The following is a 20,006-nucleotide window of genomic DNA, read 5'->3' as shown; positions in this document are numbered from 1 at the left end:
GTAAAACTAATAAGGTGTAATAAAAACTGAAGAGGGTAATTATGTGAAAAAGGGTAACAAATGGAGCGAGAATGGTCAGACAAATGTGGCTGCTGGAATTCAACCCCGGTCATGGAAGAAGCAAGAAGACCGGAAAGCGAGTACGTACTCGGGGGAGAAACAGAAGCTGGGCTCCTTGATGAAATAAAGACATAGATTAATAATATTTTCTTGTACCATCTCTATCTCCCTCACCACCCCTACCTCCCAACCCCAAGCACCCCCACCCCCAACACCCCCACCCCAACACCCCCACCCCCAACACCCCCACCCCAACACCCCCACCCCGTCCCCCAACACCCCCACCCCACCCCCGGATATGTGTTGCCGGCGAAATATTGTTGTCGAAGGTAATATTCTCTAATACCCACTTCCTCGGATCAAACTTGATTGCATCTCTATTATTATTATTATTATTATTATTATGAAGACGAAGCTCTAAACCCGCATAGGTCGTACAGCTCTGAGAAGTAGGTAGATAACGCATATAAAAATACATTACGAAATGCACCATAAAATACATCACAAACTACATCAGAAAATACATAATAAATCACATTATAAAGTAAATATTACAATATTCATCACAAAATACATCACAAAATACATCACAAAATACATCACAAAATACATCACAAAATACATCACAAAATACATCACAAAATACATTACAAAATACATCACAAAATACATTACAAAATACATCAAAAAATACATCAAAAAATACATCACAAAATACATCACAAAATACATCACAAAATACATCAAAAAATACATTAAAAAATACATCACAAAATACATCAAAATACATCACAAAATACATCACAAAACACATCACAAAATACATCACAAAATACATCACAATATACATCACAAAATACATCACAAAATACATCACAAAATACATCACAAACTCAAGGTTGAATAGAAGGAATAATATATTTTGGCCTTCTTTACCCTCCAATAATTAAATCTGACGCGAGATGTCGCTCCTACGAGCAGAAGCTGACCTTAATATTTCTCCTCTAACTTCTCTGTAAAACCTGCCAGAAATTTCACTGATGTGAGCATATATTAAAACTCAAGTCCATCTTACACACACACACATATATGCACATACACACACATACACACATACACATAGGAACTGAGTTTCGATCCCTGCAACCACAATTAGGTGAGTACACACACACACACACACACACATATATATATATATATATATATATATATATATATATATATATATATATATATATATATATATATATATATATATATATATATATATATATATATATATATATATATATATATATATATATATATATATATATATATATATATATATATATATATATATACACAGATACAAAAATGAACTCAACAGGCATTCCCCCTCTGGATGGCCACACTGAGATGCTGAAACAGAATAGTGGCCTCACTCTTGTCACTAGTTGTGTCAATGACCTTGGAACCTAGTTCCTTGAGGAAGACAGTTGCACATCTCTACCCCCCGCTCTCCGGCCCATGGGTTTCCTATCCTAATGAGACAAAATTGATACTGATGGGCCCAGTTCCTCCAAGGTAAATTTAGACTCTTCCCTATGATCAGCAGCACATCCCTGTCACCCAGCATCAAATTAAGTGGATATGGGTTTTAGCCAAAGTACATACGAATGTATTATCCCAAACGAGTAGTCTGTCAATCTATCAGGAATAGAGTGTGATCAATCAAATTGTGATCTGTAAATATACTTCATTAATTAGGCTTAAAGCTTATCGACTATACGACCATCAGTCGCAAATACATTATCCCAAATAAAGGGATACTGGAATTTAACTAAATTCTAAGTGTGTGTATATACTGAGATATACATCACATCCATCCAGGTATATATACATCCGCAGAGATATACTTATCAGAATATATACAATGTTCTCTAATAGTAATTTAAAAAGCAACCACATTAGTTCCTAATAAGCAAACATAGAATTATTATTATTATTATTATTATTATTATTATTATTATTATTATTATTATTATTATTATTATTATTATTATTATTATTATTATTATTATTATTCCATTTGTAAGCGCTATACCCGTAAGGGTCATGCAGCGCATGAAAATTAGTAAATAATATAACTCAATCCTAATACAAAGAATAACTTTGACGAAGCAAAAAAAAAAAAACAAACAGAAGCAACAGATATTTTATACTGAACGAAGTACCGTAGTGAGACACAAATCACGTCCATGAGGGGGGGGTTACACAAATCAATGAGGAGGGAGATGCATTTACAGCTCTTGTGCCAATTTGCAAATATCAAGAAAAATATATTTAAACAAAATTTGTTTTCTGTGGATAGAGTTTATTATTATTATTATTATTATTATTATTATTATTATTATTATTATTATTATTATTATTATTATTATTATTATTATTATTATTATTATTAAAGATTCGCCGGTAGTCTCCCGCCCGGACCTTTTCCAAGTGGTGGCCCGGCCTTGGCTCCCTCTTTAGGGAGTGTCTGAGACCTAAGTCTCCCATGGGAGGAGGCACAAGTACCCCCCTCATCTTTGGGACCAACTGTCCCTAGGCCTAGCTTCTCATAGAGTTTAGGGGAAACTCAGGTAAAAAATTTACTGCAGCTGCAATGATTATCATAAATACGTATGTAAATACGCAGCTAATTATGCTAATAGAAAGGACATATGTAGATATATTAACGGATAAATATATATGTAATTTAACTGTATTTCAGATAAATAAATAATAAGTACTTAGAAATTAAGAGGAATATTATTATAATCAAGGGGGGTAGCGCTAAACCCGGAGGATTATACAGCGCCTGGGGGGGGGGGATGTGGAAGGCATTCAGGCTTAATTCGGGGAACTGGAGCACAGATCCAATTCCCTAAATCAAGAGCCCCTCACCAACATCAAGGAACCTTCCTTGAGGGGAAATTAAGAGGAATATAAATTGGGGCGAACTTTAACAAATTGCGCACAAAATTCCAATAAATTCTTGCTTGCGTAAGCAAATGTTTTGTTAAATAATTAAGTCAAGGAACAAATTATTTTGTGTTACTGCCAATTTCATTTTCTGTTATTTTATTATTTTATTATCAAATATTATTCTATTATGTATTTTCGCTAGGAGAGATGGACTCCAGCTCTTGGTCCAGTGCCCTAACTCAAAGTCGTAGTGAAATAGTTCTATATACTAATTGTGTGTGAGTGTGTGTGTGTGTGTGTGTGTGTGTGTGTGTGTGTGTGTGTGTGTGTGTGTGTGTGTGTGTGTGTGTGTGTGTGTGTGTGTGTGTGTGTGTGTGTGTGTGTGTGTGCCTTGTGAGTGTGTACTCACCTACCTGTACTCACTACTTGTACTCATCTAGTTGAGGTTGCAGGGGTCGAGTCCTAGCTCCTGGCCCCGCCTCTTCACTGGTCGCTACTAGGTCACTCTCCCTGAACCGTGAGCTTTATCGTACCTCTGCTTAAAGCTATGTATGGATCCTGCCTCCACTACATCGCTTACCAAACTATTCCACTTCCTGACTACTCTGTGGTTGAAGAAATACTTCCTAACATCCCTGTGATTCATTTGTGTCTTCAACTTCCAACTGTGTCCCCTTGTTTGCTGTGTCCAATCTCTGGAACATCCTGTCTTTGTCCACCTTGTCAATTCCTCTTACTATTTTGTACGTCGTTATCATGTCCCCCCTATCTTTCCTGTCCTCCAGTGTCGTCAGGTCGATTTCTCTTAACCTCTCCTCGTAGGGCATACCCCTTAGCTCTGGGACTAGTTTTGTTGCAAACCTTTGCACTTTTTCTAGTTTCTTTACGTGCTTGGCTATCTGTGGGTTCCAAACTGGTGCCGCATACTCCAATATGGGCCTCAAGTACACGGTGTACAGGGTCCTGAACGATTTCTTATTAAGATGTCGGAATGCTGTTCTGAGGTTTGCTAGGCGCCCATATGCTGCAGCAGTTATTTGGTTGATGTGTGCCTCGGATGTGCCTGGTGTTATACTCACTCCAAGATCTTTTTCCTTGAATGAGGTTTGTAGTCTGTGGGCCCCTAGATTGTACTCCGTCTGCCGTCTTCTTTGCCCATCCCCAATCTTCATGACTTTGCACTTGGTGGGGTTGAACTCCAGGAGCCAATTGCTGGACCAGCCTGTCCAGATCCCTTTGTAGTTCTGCCTGGTCTTCGACCGAATGAATTCTTCTCATCAACTTCACGTCATCTGCAAACAGGGACACTTCGGAGTCTATTCCTCCCTCCATGTCGTTCACAAATACCAGAAACAGCACTGGTCCTAGGACTGGCCCCTGTGGGACCCTACTCGTCACAGGTGCCCACTCTGACACCTCGCCACGTACCATGACTCGCTGTTGTCTTCCTGACAAGTATTCCCTGATCCATTGCAATGCATTCCCTGTTATCCCTGCTTGGTCCTCCAGTTTTTGCACTAATCTCTTGTGTGGAACTGTGTCAAACGCCTTCTTGCAGTCCAAGAAAATGTAATCTACCCACCCCTCTCTCTCTTGTCTTACTGCTGTCACCCTGTGTGTGTGTGTGTGTGTGTGTGTGTGTGTGTGTGTGTGTGTGTGTGTGTGTGTGTGTGTGTGTGTGTGTGTGTGTATACTCACCTAGTTGAGGTTGCGGGGATCGAGTCCGAGCTCCTGGCCCCGAGTGTATGTGTGTGTGTGTGTGTGTGTGTGTGTGTGTGTGTGTGTGTGTGTGTACTCACCTAGTTGAGGTTGCGGGGGTCGAGTCCGAGCTCCTGGCCCCGAGTGTGTGTGTGTGTGTGCGTGTGTGTGTGTGTGTGTGTGTGTGCTCACCTATACTCACCTATTTGTGGTTGCAGGGGTCGAGTCACAGCTCCTGGCCCCGCCTCTTCGCTGATTGCTACTAGGTCCTCTCTCTCCCTGCCCCATGAGCTCTATCATACCTCGCCTTAAAACTATGTATGGTTCCCGCCTCCACTACGTCACTTTCTAGGCTTTTCCACGGCCTGACTACTCTATGACTGAAGAAATACTTCCTAACATCCCTTTGATTCATCTGAGTCTTTAACTTCCAATTGTGACCTCTTGTGTCTGTCCCCTCTCTGGAACATCCCGTCTTTGTCCACCTTGTCTATTCCCCGCAGTATTTTATATGTCGTTATCATGTCTCCCCTGACCCTCCTGTCCTCCAGTGTCGTCAGGCCAATTTCCCTCTACCTTTCTTCGTAGGACAATCCCCGTAGCTCTGGGACTAGTCTTGTTGCAAACCTTTGCACTTTCTCTAATTGCTTGACTAGGTGTGGATTCCAAACTGGTGCTGCATATGGGCCTGACGTAAATGGTATACAGAGTCTTAAACGAATCCTTACTGAGGTATCGGAACGCTATCCGTAGGTTTGCCAGGCGCCCGCATGCTGCAGCAGTTATCTGATTGATGTGCGCCTCAGGAGATATGCTCGGTGTTATACTCACCCCCAGATCTTTTTCCTTGAGTGAGGTTTGCAGTCTTTGTGTGTGTGTGTGTGTGTGTGTGTGTGTGTGTGTGTGTGTGTGTGTGTGTGTGTGTGTGTGTGTGTGTGTGTGTGTGTGTGTGTGTGAATGTGTGTGTGTCTGTCTGTCTTATGAGTGTGTTGTGTGTGTGTTGTCTTGTGTCTTGTGTGGGCTTATGGTGGGTCTGATGTACGGCAGGTCAATTTCAGTTTGATGGGAGATTGTGAGATGGTGGGTTGAGAGGAGGGGGTTGGTGATGGGTGGGTTGAGGGCAAGAGGTTGGAAGAAGGTTGGCTGGAGTTTCCCACCACACACAGTGGCGGACCAACGTTTTTGTGGCCCTCAAACCTGCACTGTTATGGGTCACCTTGGCAACCAGCAACGTCTGCTCTATACAATACTTCAACAACATTTTAATTTTTATTTTAACTACTACTCTATATTGAATTACATTATACTAATAATATTATTAAACACCTCTTCAGTAGACCCAAAATTTAAGCAATGTGGAATAACGTCGCTTCTAGGGCCCTTCCGGGATTAGGGGCCCTGAAGCTTAAGGTTCATTAGTGTCATAGTAGATCCGCCCCTGATCACACCTAGTACGAGGGTCTCCCCCCTAACATTTCCGACCATCTTCTTCCCTCCTCAATTGTCTCCCATTTTCTCTTAGAGATCAAGCAATTCTTGAAACACGAACAAGTAGTAGAAAGAAACAAAGACAATATCCCGCTTCTCTCAGAATTATTTTCCGGTTCAGTGTCTGGTGAGATGGGTCTTCACTGCTAAGGATCACTGTTATACATTACAGTGAAGCTGGCTGACCCAGTATGATAACTTGCTTCACTGTGCCCACAGGTGTCGTCTGTTGAATGTTATCATCGTGTGTGCCAGACTCTCTCTTGCTTCCCTCAACTCTGCTCATTCCCCGTTTTTTCCTGATTCGTTAATGTTATCAGGTTTCCATTGCACACAGTGCTTCTGAGTACCGTGTACGTTGTGGTCATGTCTCCCTGCCAATTCCAAACACCCTATAAACCCGTGATTGATACCAAAATATGGTTATGTCACATTGTTTGTCTTGGGTTATGCTCGAAAAACAAATTCTATATTTTGCTGTGTTTTTCAAACTAAATGAAATTGTTATAAATTTGGAAAAATGATGCATCGTCATGCCTGTTTTTCGTTTTGTGTATATTATTTATTTTCTCTCAATTTTACGCTTAAAACGAAATTAAGAGACCAAATTTTGTTTAAAATTCTAATAGTCTGTGTTTTTCTACACAATATATAATATCGGTTCAGTTATTTATATGTGTTTGGTAGAATTTTTTTTAAAATATGTCAGAAAACGTCTCATGCTTGTTATTCTCTCTTCTGAATTATTATTATTATAATCCATGTTAAGCGCTAAACCCAAGTGAGTCATTCAGCGCAAGACGTGTTGGAGGCTCGATCCTCCGTCTGGTGAGCGCCAGACAGACGCGCTTCCTATTTGTACTCGCCTAGATGTTCCTCTCTTCTGAAGATGTTAAGATTCGTTCGTCTATATTCCTTACTTATGACGGACTCTCCTAAGCGCCGGGGATACTACACCTATAAAAAAACATAGGATTTCTGAATCTTCTGACCTTCCTACTGCTGGTGCTGCTGCTGCTGGTGCTGCTGCTGGTGCTGCTGCTGGTGCTGCTGCTGCTGCTACTACTACTGCTGCTGGTGCTGCTACTGTTGCTGCTGCTGCTGGTGCTGCTGCTGCTGCTACTACTACTACTACTGCTGCTGCTGCTGCTGTTGCTATTACTGCTGCTACAGCTGCTGCTGGTACTGCTGCTGCTGCTCTGTGAGTAACCCGACGTGTGTTTTGTATATTGTCCCAAATGATTGTTGTTTAGGTCCCTGAAGACAGCTCTAGGGGTCTCCAGTGTGATGTATGCTTCCGATGTGAGTCTCCGGTGAGATGTTTATTGGTTTGTACACTTCCAATCCCTTTCTATGGTCTGAAAGCCAGACTTGTTGTCTCTATCCCACTGAAGTTGAACTCCAATAGCCACTTTTTTTTGTCCACACTTACAATTCGTTTAACTCTCCCTGGCTTTAGCCTTATTGTACACAAGGTCCTGATTGGCCTTTCTTTTCTTAGGTGTCCCGAAGGAAATGACTAAGTTCGTCACCCATGCTTATGCCTCTGCTGATGTGTGTGTATGTTTTGTCTTGAGATACGTCAAAATAAAGCTAAACGTTGAGTGAAAGAGAGAAAGAGAAAGAGAGAGAGAGAGAGAGAGAGAGAGAGAGAGAGAGAGAGAGAGAGAGAGAGAGAGAGAGAGAGTATCACCCTTTCCACGGGACAAGTACATGAATACTTAACTCACTCATTTCCTCCCCGTACAGTGCCTGCATACACACGACATTTTTAATTTTGGCTCAAACAACATACGGTACATGACCCATAAAACGTGTGAGAAAGCAATGGTCTCAGCACCTGGCAACGGTCATGGTCCTGGACCCCCACCGCAGACCACACCAGCAAGAGTGGACACACTAGAACAAAGATGCTGACTTTCTCAGCACACACGTCGTGAGAATGTACTTAAATGTGTACAACCACACTACCACAACACTAGTGGTAATATTACCACAACAGCAGTGGTAATATTACCTGTCCACTTGTGTAATATTACTACATCACCAGTTGTCAGCTAATTAAAGTTGAACATTCACAAAGTGTCGGTCCTTTTTGGACTCCTCCTCCTCCTCCTGTTGTTCCTTCTCCTCCTTCTATGTTAAGTCTTCCCTGTCTCTTGCAATCCCAGGAGATAAGCCAGGCTGCGAGAGTATGTATTAGGAAAACGGAGGAGCGAACCTATACTATTCCTTGCGCTGGCTGACGTAAATACAACAGTCTTTCATATTTACGTCAGGTGGTTGGTCAGCCTGACAGCAACAGGTGTCAAATATCAGGTGTCAGGTATCATGACTCGTTGCTCACAGCTTCAGGAAAAATATGAGATCCTTTTGTTTTTTCATTATTCTCCCTGCCCGGGTCTTTTCCAGATGGTGACCCGGCCTTGGCTCCCTGTATTGGGAGTGTCTGAGACCTATGTCTGCCATGGGAAGAGGTACAAGTACCTTCTCATCTTCTGGGACCAACTGTCCCCAGGCCTAGCCCCATTCTCCGCCCTCACGGGGCTCGGAGGGAGAAGCTAGGCCTCTGGTCTGCCATCTTCCCCGCCCCATGTGGGGGGGGGCTAGTGGGAATGGCAGTCATGTGAGCTGCAGGTGGTAGCACGCTCTGGCTCTGGGACCTTAGTAATATGTGATAGATTTTGAAATTTTACGACTTTGTAGTTTGTAATGCATGACTTTGGCGACTTTGGTGAGTTTGTATTGTGTAATGCGTGACTTTGTATTGTATAATGGGTGTCTTTGTCTTTGGTAACTTTGTATTATTTAATGGTGTCTTTGGTGACTTTGTACTGTGTCATGGATACTTTGAGGATTTTGTACTGTGTAATGAGTGACTTTGTACTGTTGTAGATGTCTTTGTATTGTGGAAAGGGTTGACTTTGTACTGTTATGGGTGACTTTGCATATTGTTATGGGTTACTGTGTGCCCTATACTGTGTTATGGGTGACTGTGTACTGTGTTGTAGAGTGACTTTGCACTGTGTTACATAGTGTTTTTGTAGTGTTTTGCAGCGCGAATAAAAATTCCATAAAAACATTCATTACTGACTAACTGAAAGAGGAAAAAATGGAAATTATCTTAATAACAAATCTATAAAATAATAAACGCTGATTAATTAAAAAAAATTGATAAAAATTCTTGAGAATTCCTCTGGCTTCTCAGTTTTTTTTTCCATTTAACGTCATGTGTTGAGAGATGAATAAAATGGCTCTTAGACGCAATTACTGACAAGTTTATTAAATGTCTGAACCACATTAGCCTTTACGTGAAGCTGAAGACTCTGGTAATTAAGCTGTTAAGGCTGACGAAAGGCGAGTATTAAAGTGATGCTGGCGAGGGCTAATTGAAGTGTTTATCTCGGGAAGAAAGTTATGCTATCTTATAGCACCGTGTTGAGTGAGGGTGATGATGATAGCATCTTATCACCCCCACGGAGCATGTGCACACACACACACACACACACACACACACACACACACACACACACACACACACACACACACACACACACACACACACACACACACACACACACACACACAGATATATATATATATATATATATATATATATATATATATATATATATATAGTGATAACTAATTTATATCTCTCATTTTTCCTCAGTTCACATGACCGAAAGATAAAAATAATCGAATTACTTTCCAGTTAAGAAGCAAAAGTAATTCACATCTAATTACAGAGTTATTATCTGTTTAAACTAGCGAGGGAAAGTAATTAAAGATTATCATCGCTTTTCTCAATGCTTCCTCGTTCTCTAAGGCTGGCTTTGAACCTCGACTGAAGAGCCTTGATACCAGGGATTGTATGATGCAGCACCGTGTTGTATTGTGTCGTGGCTTAACTGGTGTATTTGGTGAAGGTGTTGAATTATGGGTTCGACTGTATGATGCATCAGAATGATTTATTGTATTAAGGGATAAATTGCATATTGTATCAGTGTTCAGTACTATATAAAGTGTTTGATGTATCGGAATGAATTGTGGGACGAGTTAAATTGTATGTAGCTTCTACTGTATTCAACTACTACTACTACTACTACTACTACTACTACTACTACTACTACTACTGCTACTACTACTACTCCACCTCTTTTACTACTATTATTGTTACTATTACTGCTGCTACTGCCACTACTATTGCTACTATTACTACTAATTACCATTGCTATTACTACTACAGTTATTATTATTCTGTTGTTACTTTTACTACTACTACTATTACTGCTGTTACTACTACTATTACCACCACCACCACCTCTACTACTACTACTATTACTGTTGATGTTACTACTCCTAATACCACTACTATTGCTACTTTTATCACTACTACTACTACTGCTGCAACTATCACCACCACCACCACAACTACTACTGCTACTGCTACTACTACTGCCACTACTACTACTACTGCTACTACTACTATCACCACCATCACTACTACCACTATTACTGCTACCAGCACTACAACTACCACGACAATTACTGTTACTACTACCACTACCACCACTATTTTTACACCAGGTATTACTATCACTACTATCTACGTACCGAATTTTCCACAATATAAATCTATATTTTATTTTCGCGTGTTATTTGCACGTTACAAGCTTTGTTTCCAGCTAAAAGGAAAAGTTTGGAAATTTTTGCATGGATTTGAGGGGGAAGGTGAGTGTGTGTTGCAAATGTTTATGCACCTCACTGACGGGCTAAATTTTTCCTCTGCTTTATATCCTTAATGGTTGATAATTAAGGCGGGTGGCCACGGACTCTGCATGTAAAACTGGAGTGTGTGTGTGTGTGTGTGTGTGTGTGTGTGAGTGTGTGTGTGTGTGAAGTTACTCTCTGTGCAGTCAATAATGACACTCAAAGCAAATGTTTGTTAGTGTGCTTTAAGAGTTGCGACAATACTCAGTAACATCGGGGACACAGCCGGATATTGCTTTCAGCTGGTGAACAGCTTTATACACCACTAAATACAACCCGGGTAAAGCCTTCCTGGTTTAATATAAAGCACCTGGGGGACACTGTCGTAGATAGTTCCTCCTTTGGTACATATACTTAAGAATGGAAGAAATCACAAAAAAACCGTGATTGACAATATGAAAAAACAAACAACATTGAAAAAATAGGTTTTTATTTCCTATGTTCACTATGTTTTTTTTTTATACTTAAGAATACTACGATATTTAGACGATAAGAAGAAATATTAAATGGTTAGTATGAGCAGCTGGGCATTAAATATGTACTAACATAATGAAATATAGTTTTGTCTATTTTGTGTTGACTTATAAATACTTTTTTGGGAGATTTAGACAAGAATATTTACGTTTAGGATAACTACAGAAAAAAGGCTCAGTTGCATGAACTTTGTGATCAAACTAAAATGGCCGTCCTCAGAAATTATTCTCTTTGATGATGGCCACTTTGGTGAGCGAGAGTTTAACAAGAATCTTTTTCAGTATTTCCACTGCCCTGCATATATATATATCATTTATTTTTTATTTTTTTTGACTTTCTCAGGTGAGCCCACTGACGGCCAGGTTGCCCTAGTCATCACCCAAACAACCCGTAGAGAGGATAAGGATAACTGAGGGTCTCCTGTGGACGCTCTCAGAAGAAGGATAAAGGTAACTCTAGGATTTCTCGTGGACGCTGTCGGAGGAAGGATAAAGGTAACTCTAGGGTCTCCCGTGGACGCTGTCAAAAGAACTCCAACACGGCTACTTACTCTTCTTCATCTCAAGGGCGGAGGTGAAGGTGTGAAGAGTGTCCAGAAGCAGCAGCAGCGGGAGGGAGAGGACCACGGGCCAAGGCATCCTCGAAGGGAAGACTGTCTCCTCGAGAGGAAGCTTCCCGGAAGACAGGTGAATGCACTCCACCGAAGGGAATGGAGAGACAGAGAGTTTCACTCTAATTCAATATTTTTCCCCTTTCTCACTTCCACCTCACACGTATATTTTGTATATATATATATATATATTTTTTTTTTATTTTTTTTTCTCTCTCACTTGGGCTTTGCCTTTTGCACTTGTCCGTATAACAATTTTACAGGGTGCATCTTTGCCAGTGTATTGCACTGGAGATTTTTATGTCATTTTCCACTGTAGATGTAAATATATATATATATATATATATATATATATATATATATATATATATATATATATATATATATATATATATATATATATATATATATATATATATATATATATATATATATATATATTATAATTACAAAATACGGTAATGTATAAATGTATCAAAATCTGTATAACCTAAAAAAGTCTAAACTTATAAAAGCCTCAAATTTCTAAACATTTATTAAAATCTTAATTCTCAGTAGTCGAAAATTTTCATAATTCTATTCAGTAAATTATATAAACGTTTATGGAATATATAATTTGACAAATTACAAATTTGTACTCGTGTTACGACACTTTTTCACAGGTGAGCTGGTCCCAGAGGCAAATTAACGTCAACACGATAATTCGGGTCCACGTCAATGGTGATTTGAACAAAGCAATTTAAATGAGAGTGTTGTAAGTTGTAAGGTCGCTGCTTCTCTACACATAGTTCTCATTCCAACTGAATAGGTCGTGTCATATGTAGTAATGATATTTCTCATTATGTTCCCATTAGAAGTGAGTTTTCCTGTTTATATATATATATATATATATATATATATATATATATATATATATATATATATATATATATATATATATATATATATATATATATATATATATATATATATATATATATGTAAAGTCGCAACAGATGGCTGTTAGTGAATAAAGAGAAGAATGGACAGGGATTCGAACCGTGGTCTCGAATGGTAGTAGGTCCAGTACTCTACCACTGGGCTTCACAGACAGCACTGCTGTGTCTTGTCTGTGTCAGAGACCACCAACTGTCCTACCCACAGCCACGATAGCCTTACAGCAGATCTGTTGAGAGCAGATCCGTTGGGAATAGATCACAGTGCCATTATTTCAATCACGCACACATTCACACACATACATCTGTCTCCAGCACTCTAACATTTACTTATTTTACAACCCAATCTTAACATATATCAGACAGCCATAGATGCATCATACATCAGAGTTAATGGCCGTCTCGTACTGCAAGTTTCTCACCCTCACACTGACCCGAAAACTCTTCAGTTGGATACTTTGATGCAGGCGATAGACTCTTCATCCTGGAAACTGGAGCACTTCGTAGTTTCCTTGATCACCTCTCACACCCTTAAGCTCTGGATGACCTCTACGGGTTTGTCACCAGACCAGGAATGTGTGAGTAACAATTGAAAGAGACTGTCCCTCTGCTGCCCTCCACCTCCTTACTCGGTCGTTCCTACGTCTTCACCTGAATCCTCTCATGTTTGTTTTCCAAGTCATATTTACCCTCAGATGTTGCCTCACAATTCTCGTACATAATGGGCTTTGTATTTTACATTCATATTTTTCCTACCCTTCTCTACTTTGTCAGGTTTGAAATCCTTGAAATCCATTAAGTGAGATACTTCTCTCTCTCTCTCTCTCTCTCTCTCTCTCTCTCTCTCTCTCTCTCTCTCTCTCTCTCTCTCTCTCTCTCTCTCTCTCTCTCTCTCTCTCTCTCTCTCTCACTCTCTCTCTCTCTCATCTCTTGTACCGTCTTATATTCCCCCGTCTCTTGCCCGTTTTACTCCATTCAGGAACTCTCTCCTTCCTGTAATTCTCAGTTTTCGCTTCCATCTCCACCAGGTTTCTGAAACCTAGGAACTCAGTAGAAACCCAGATCTTGTCTTGCTCTGTCAATCCTCAATCCTCCTACTTGTCTTGGTCTGTCAATCCTCCGTCTCTAGACTCAAAAAAAAAAACAGTGCCTCTTTACTGCCTCCCGTCATCTTTCTTGTCTCCATTTCCGGTCTTCTCTCTCTGCTCTTCAGTTCGCCAAGACGACTTTTATTGACTAAAATCTCTGGTAATAATTTTTTTTTATTTTTAATGTTATGATCACTGGTTTTGTGATTGGTAGTCTTGAAAGAATTTGTATCACTGCCTCTTTATTATTCTCCCAGTTCTTAGTTTTTTTTAATTTTCGTCTTTATTACCTCAGATAATATTGTCTTTATTACCTCAGATAATACTGTCTTATTACCTCGGATCTTACTGTCTTTATTACCTCAAATACTCCTGTCTTTATTACATCAGATTTTGTCTTTATTACCTCAGATTTTGTCATTGTTGCCTCAAATACTATTGTCTTTACTACCTCAGATTTTGTCTTTATTCCCTCAGATATTATTGTCTTTATTACCTCAGATACTATTGTCTTTATTACCTCAGATACTATTGTCTTTATTACCTCAGATCTTGTCTTTATTACCTCAAATACTATTATCTTTATTACCTCAAATACTATTGTCTTTATTACCTCAGATACTATTGTCTTCATTACATCAGATACTACTGTCTTCATTACCTCAGATCTTTCCTTTATTACCTCAGATACTATTGTCTTTATTATCTCAGATAGTATTGTCTTTATTACCTCAGATACTATTGTCTTTATTACCTTAGATACTATTGTCTTCATTACATCAGATACTACTGTCTTCATTACCTCAGATCTTTCCTTTATTACCTCAGATACTATTGTCTTTATTATCTCAGATAGTATTGTCTTTATTACCTCAGATACTATTGTCTTTATTACATTAGATACTATTGTCTTTCTTACGTCAGATACTACTGTCTTTATAACCTAAGATCATACTGTCGTGAAAATTAATCTTGTCTTTAATCAGAAGTGCCCTTCCCTCCTTATTCTTTTTCTCTCTCTTTTTTTTACACAGGTTAAGGATCCCTAGTTTCTGTCTCACTCTCTCTCTATCTCTTTCTCTCTCTTTTCATCGTACGTGAACTTCGTCTCTGCTATGGTTATCATGTTTCGTTTTGTTTCGAGTATTCACAATGTACAACAGTTCTATATTTTACAATGCCTTCTGCATTCACGTACCAATATTATTTTCTTTGCTTTTCTCTTGAATGTTCATCTGGTTCCATTTTGTTGTGGAGGAATTACTGGGGCTGGAGGTCTGGAAAGTCGCTGGTGTGGAGGTATTATTGGGGAAGGTCTGGAAAGACTATGGTGTGGAGGGATTATTGGGGAAGGTCTGGAAAGACTATGGTGTGGAGGGATTATTGGTGAAGGAGGTCTGGAAAGACTATGGTGTGGAGGGATTATTGGTGAAGGAGGTCTGGAAAGACTCTGGTGTGGAGGAATTATTGGGGAAGGTCTGGAAAGATTCTGGTGTGGATGGATTATTGGGGAAGGAGGTCTGGAAATACTCTGGTATGGAGGAATTATTGGGGAAGGTCTGGAAAGATTCTGGTGTGGATGGATTATTGGGGAAGAAGGTCTGGAAAGACTCTGGTGTGAAGGAATTATTGGGGAAGGTCTGGAAAGTTTCTGGTGTGAATGGATTATTGGGGAAGGACGTTTGGAAATACTCTGGTATGGAGGAATTATTGGGGAAGGTCTGGAAAGATTCTGGTGCGGATGGATTATTGGGGAAGGTCTGGAAAGACTCTGGTATGGAGGAATTATTGGGGAAGGTCTGGAAAGATTCTGGTGTGAATGATTATTGGGGAAGGAGGTCTGGAAAGACTCTGGTGTAGAGGAATTATTGGGGAAGGTCTGGAAAAATTCTGGTGTGGATAGATTATTGGGGAAGGAGGTCTGGAAAGACTATGGTGTGGAGGAATTATTGGCGAAGGTCTGGAAAGATTCTGGTGTGAATGGATTATTGGGGAAGGAGGTTTGGAAAGACTGGTGTGGAGGAATTATTGGGGAAGGTCTGGAAAGATTCTGGTGTGGATGGATTATTGGGGAAGAAGGTCTGGAAAGACTCTGGTGTGGAGGAATTATTGGGGAAGGTCTGGAAAGATTCTGGTGTGGATTGATTATTGGGGAAGGAGGTCTGGAAATACTCTGGTATGGAGGAATTATTGGGGAAGGTCTGGAAAGATTCTGGTGTGGATGGATTATTGGGGAAGAAGGTCTGGAAAGACTCTGGTGTGGAGGAATTATTGGGGAAGGCCTGGAAAGTTTCTGGTGTGGATGGATTATTGGGGAAGGAGGTCTGGAAATACTCTGGTATGGAGGAATTATTGGGGAAGGTCTGGAAAGATTCTGGTGCGAATGGATTATTGGGGAAGATCTGGAAAGACTCTGGTGTAGAGGAATTATTGGGGAAGGTCTGGAAAGATTCTGGTGTGAATGGATTATTGGGGAAGGAGGTCTGGAAAGACTCTGGTGTAGAGGAATTATTGGGGAAGGTCTGGAAAGATTCTCGTGTGGATAGATTATTGGGGAAGGAGGTCTGGAAAGACTATGGTGTGGAGGAATTATTGGCGAAGGTCTGGAAAGATTTTGGTGTGAATGGATTATTGGGGAAGGAGGTCTGGAAAGACTGGTGTGGAAGAATTATTGGGGAAGGTCTGGAAAGATTTTGGTGTGAATAGATTATTGGGGAAGAAGGTCTGGAAAGACTCTGGTGTGGAGGAATTATTGGGGAAGGTCTGGAAAGATTCTGGTGTGGATGGATTATTGGGGAAGGAGGTCTGGAAATACTCTGGTGTGGAGGAATTATTGGGGAAGGTCTGGAAAGATTCTGGTGTGGATGGATTATTGGGGAAGAAGGTCTGGAAAGACTCTGGTGTGGAGGAATTATTGGGGAAGGTCTGGAAAGCTTCTTGTGTGGATGGATTATTGGGGAAGGAGGTCTGGAAATACTCTGGTATGGAGGAATTATTGGGGAAGGTCTGGAAAGATTCTGGTGCGGATGAATTATTGGGGAAGAAGGTCTGGAAAGACTCTGGTGTGGAGGAATTATTGGGGAAGGCCTGGAAAGATTCTGGTGTGAATGGATTATTGGGAAAGGAGGTCTGGAAAGACTATGGTGTGGAGGAATTATTGGCGAAGGTCTGGAATGATTCTGGTGTGAATGGATTATTGGGGAAGGAGGTCTGGAAGGACTCTGATGTAGAGGAATTATTGGGGAAGGTCTGGAAAGATTCTGGTGTGGATAGATTATTGGGGAAGGAGGTCTGGAAAGACTCTGGTGTGGAGGAATTATTGGGGAAGGTCTGAAAAGATTCTGGTGTGGATGGATTATTGGGGAAGGAGGTCTGGAAAGACTCTGGTGTCGAGGAATTATTGGAGGACGTCTGGAAAGACTCTGGTGTAGAGGAATTATTGAAGGAAGACTGGAAAGACTCTGGTGTAAAGGAATTATTGGGAAGTAGGTTTGGAAAGACTCTGGTTTTGAGGAATTATTGGAGAAGGAGGTGTGGAAAGATTGATATGGGGGGATTATTGAGGAAGTGTGTCCGGAAACACTCTGATGTGGAGGGATTTTTGGGAAGGTCTGGAAAGATTTAGGTGTGGAGGAATTACTGGAAAAAGAGGTCTAGAAAGATTTTAAGTTATTTCTTTTAGAATGATGGGGAAGTGAGAGGTCTGAAGTATAAGATGATGTAAATAGTTGTAATGAGTGTGAATGGGGAGGATTTTTTTTTTTTGACTGGGATGGGCTGTAGTTTGAAGATACAGATAGGTAGGTTAAGTTGATGGGGAAGAAGAAGGGACGTTCTGGGTGGGGTTGGGAAGAGTTAATGTAGTGAGAGATGTGGCATGGAATAATGGGAGAGGGAGAGAGTGATTAGGGTTGAAGTGAGTGGAGGGTTGGTTGCAGTGGACAGAGGGGAGATGTACCATTGTTCTGCTGGACTCCTGCTGTTGTTCCACCCTGGCTAGGGGACACAACTGCTCCATTGTTCTGTTGGCCTCCTGCAGTTGTTCTACCCTGGCTGGGGGACAACTGCTTCTTTGTCCTGCTGACCTCCTGCTGTTGTTCCACGCTGGCTAGGGGACACAACTGCCCCATTGTCCTGTTGGCCTGCGGTAGCTTTACCACCCCGGCTGGGGGACACGACTGCATCTTTGTCCTACTGGCCTCCTGCAACTGTTGCACCCTTATCGGAGCACACTTTTCACATCTCTTGATTTGCAATTATCCCTAATTCCGTGTTCCCTTCTCTGCATTCCGTTCCTCCTTCTCTGTTCTGTCAAGAAACACGCACTTGTACTTCTCTGGTTTTGCGACAAGTTTCCTGTATTAACTCTCTGTCTCGTAAGAACTCTCTAAGAGTCTTTCTTCGACAGCACACTTTACTCCTTCCTACTCTTAAAAACATTTATGGCTCTCTTGTCTTCCTGCTTCACTCCTCCGTCTGTTTACATGCTCCTCACCTCTCGTCTCTTTACCTAATTTCTTCTTTGCCTGTGAGTTTTCTTTTGGTACATTTTCTTTTCCAAGCCTTTCTTACCCCCTTTTCCCTTAGTTTCTCCCTACAGACTTCCACATCTTTTCTCAGATCTTTCTTATTTCCTCTTTCAATTTCTCTTTGCCATTTATTCCCCCTTATACCCATCTTTTCATTCATCTCCCATTCCTTTCCCATTTTACTCTTCTACTTCTTACTGTCACCTTTCCCTTAGTTATTCTGCTTTCTCACTGATCATTTTTCAAGGCTCTTAACAACGAGTTCTCTTCAACACTACAACGTCTCTTCTCAGCACTTCTCTGATGTCAGCTTTTCATTGTGTTATACTTGCATACTCTCATGACACTTCCCTCTCTTTCTCTCTAGTTTCACCCTAAACCTGGTGGTGCTAGTGGTGGTAGGAGTGGTGGTGCTAGTGGTGGTAGGAGTGGTGTGTTAGTGGTGGTAGGTTTAGTGGTGTGTTAGTGATGGTAGGTGTAGGGGTATGACAGTAGCGGCAGGTGGAGTGGTGATAAGTTGTGGAGTGGTGTTAGTGGTGACGGGTGGTGAAGTGGTGTTAGTGGTGACAGGTGGAGTGGTGTTAATGGTGACAGGTGGTGGACTGGTGTTAGTGATGGCAGGTGGTGGAGTAGTGTTAGTGGTGACAGGTGGAGTGGTGTTAGTGGTGACAGGTGGTGGAGTGGTGTTAGTGGTGACAGGTGGTGGAGTGGTGTTAGTGGTGACAGGTGGTGGAGTGGTGTTAGTGGTGACAGGTGGTGGAGTGGTGTTAGTGGTGACAGGTGGTGGAGTGGTGTTAATGGTGACAGGTGGTGGACTGGTGTTAGTGATGGCAGGTGGTGGAATAGTGTTAGTGGTGACAGGTGGAGTGGTGTTAGTGGTGACAGGTGGTGGAGTGGTGTTAGTGGTGACAGGTGGTGGAGTGGTGTTAGTGGTGACAGGTGGTGGAGTGGTGTTAGTGGTGACAGGTGGTGGAGTGGTGTTAGTGGTGACAGGTGGTGGAGTGGTGTTAGTGGTGACAGGTGGTGGAGTGGTGTTAATGGTGACAGGTGGTGGACTGGTGTTAGTGATGGCAGGTGGTGGAATAGTGTTAGTGGTGACAGGTGGAGTGGTGTTAGTGGTGACAGGTGGTGGAGTGGTGTTAGTGGTGACAGGTGGTGGAGTGGTGTTAATGGTGACAGGTGGTGGACTGGTGTTAGTGATGGCAGGTGGTGGAGTAGTGTTAGTGGTGACAGGTGGAGTGGTGTTAGTGGTGACAGGTGGTGGAGTGGTGTTAGTGGTGACAGGTGGTGGAGTGGTGTTAGTGGTGACAGGTGGTGGAGTGGTGTTAGTGGTGACAGGTGGAGTGGTGTTAGTGGTGACAGGTGGTGGAGTGGTGTTAGTGGTGACAGGTGGTGGAGTGGT

At 41.3% G+C, this 20,006-nt stretch overlaps 1 protein-coding gene across 2 annotated transcripts in view; it reads right to left on the bottom strand.

Annotated features, from left to right (window-relative positions):
• The window catches only part of LOC128700683 (nephrin-like), a 234,266-nt gene that overhangs the window by 206,744 nt on the left and 7,516 nt on the right, over nt 1-20,006 (bottom strand). Inside the window, exon 2 of one of the 2 annotated variants that reach the window (XM_053793987.2) lies at nt 11,993-12,365. In XM_053793987.2, the coding sequence (XP_053649962.2) occupies nt 11,993-12,080 (88 nt within the window). In that variant the 5' untranslated portion in view covers nt 12,081-12,365. Of the gene's footprint in view, nt 1-11,992; nt 12,366-18,033; nt 18,831-20,006 lie in introns of those variants that run through there. The other variant, XM_070097121.1, reaches the window with a different exon arrangement.

This window comes from Cherax quadricarinatus, chromosome 56, assembly GCF_038502225.1.
Source record: "Cherax quadricarinatus isolate ZL_2023a chromosome 56, ASM3850222v1, whole genome shotgun sequence".
NCBI classification, from domain to species: domain Eukaryota; kingdom Metazoa; phylum Arthropoda; class Malacostraca; order Decapoda; family Parastacidae; genus Cherax; species Cherax quadricarinatus.
The sequence above is the reverse complement of the archived record's forward strand: the minus strand, read 5'-3'. Positions and strand labels throughout refer to the sequence as shown.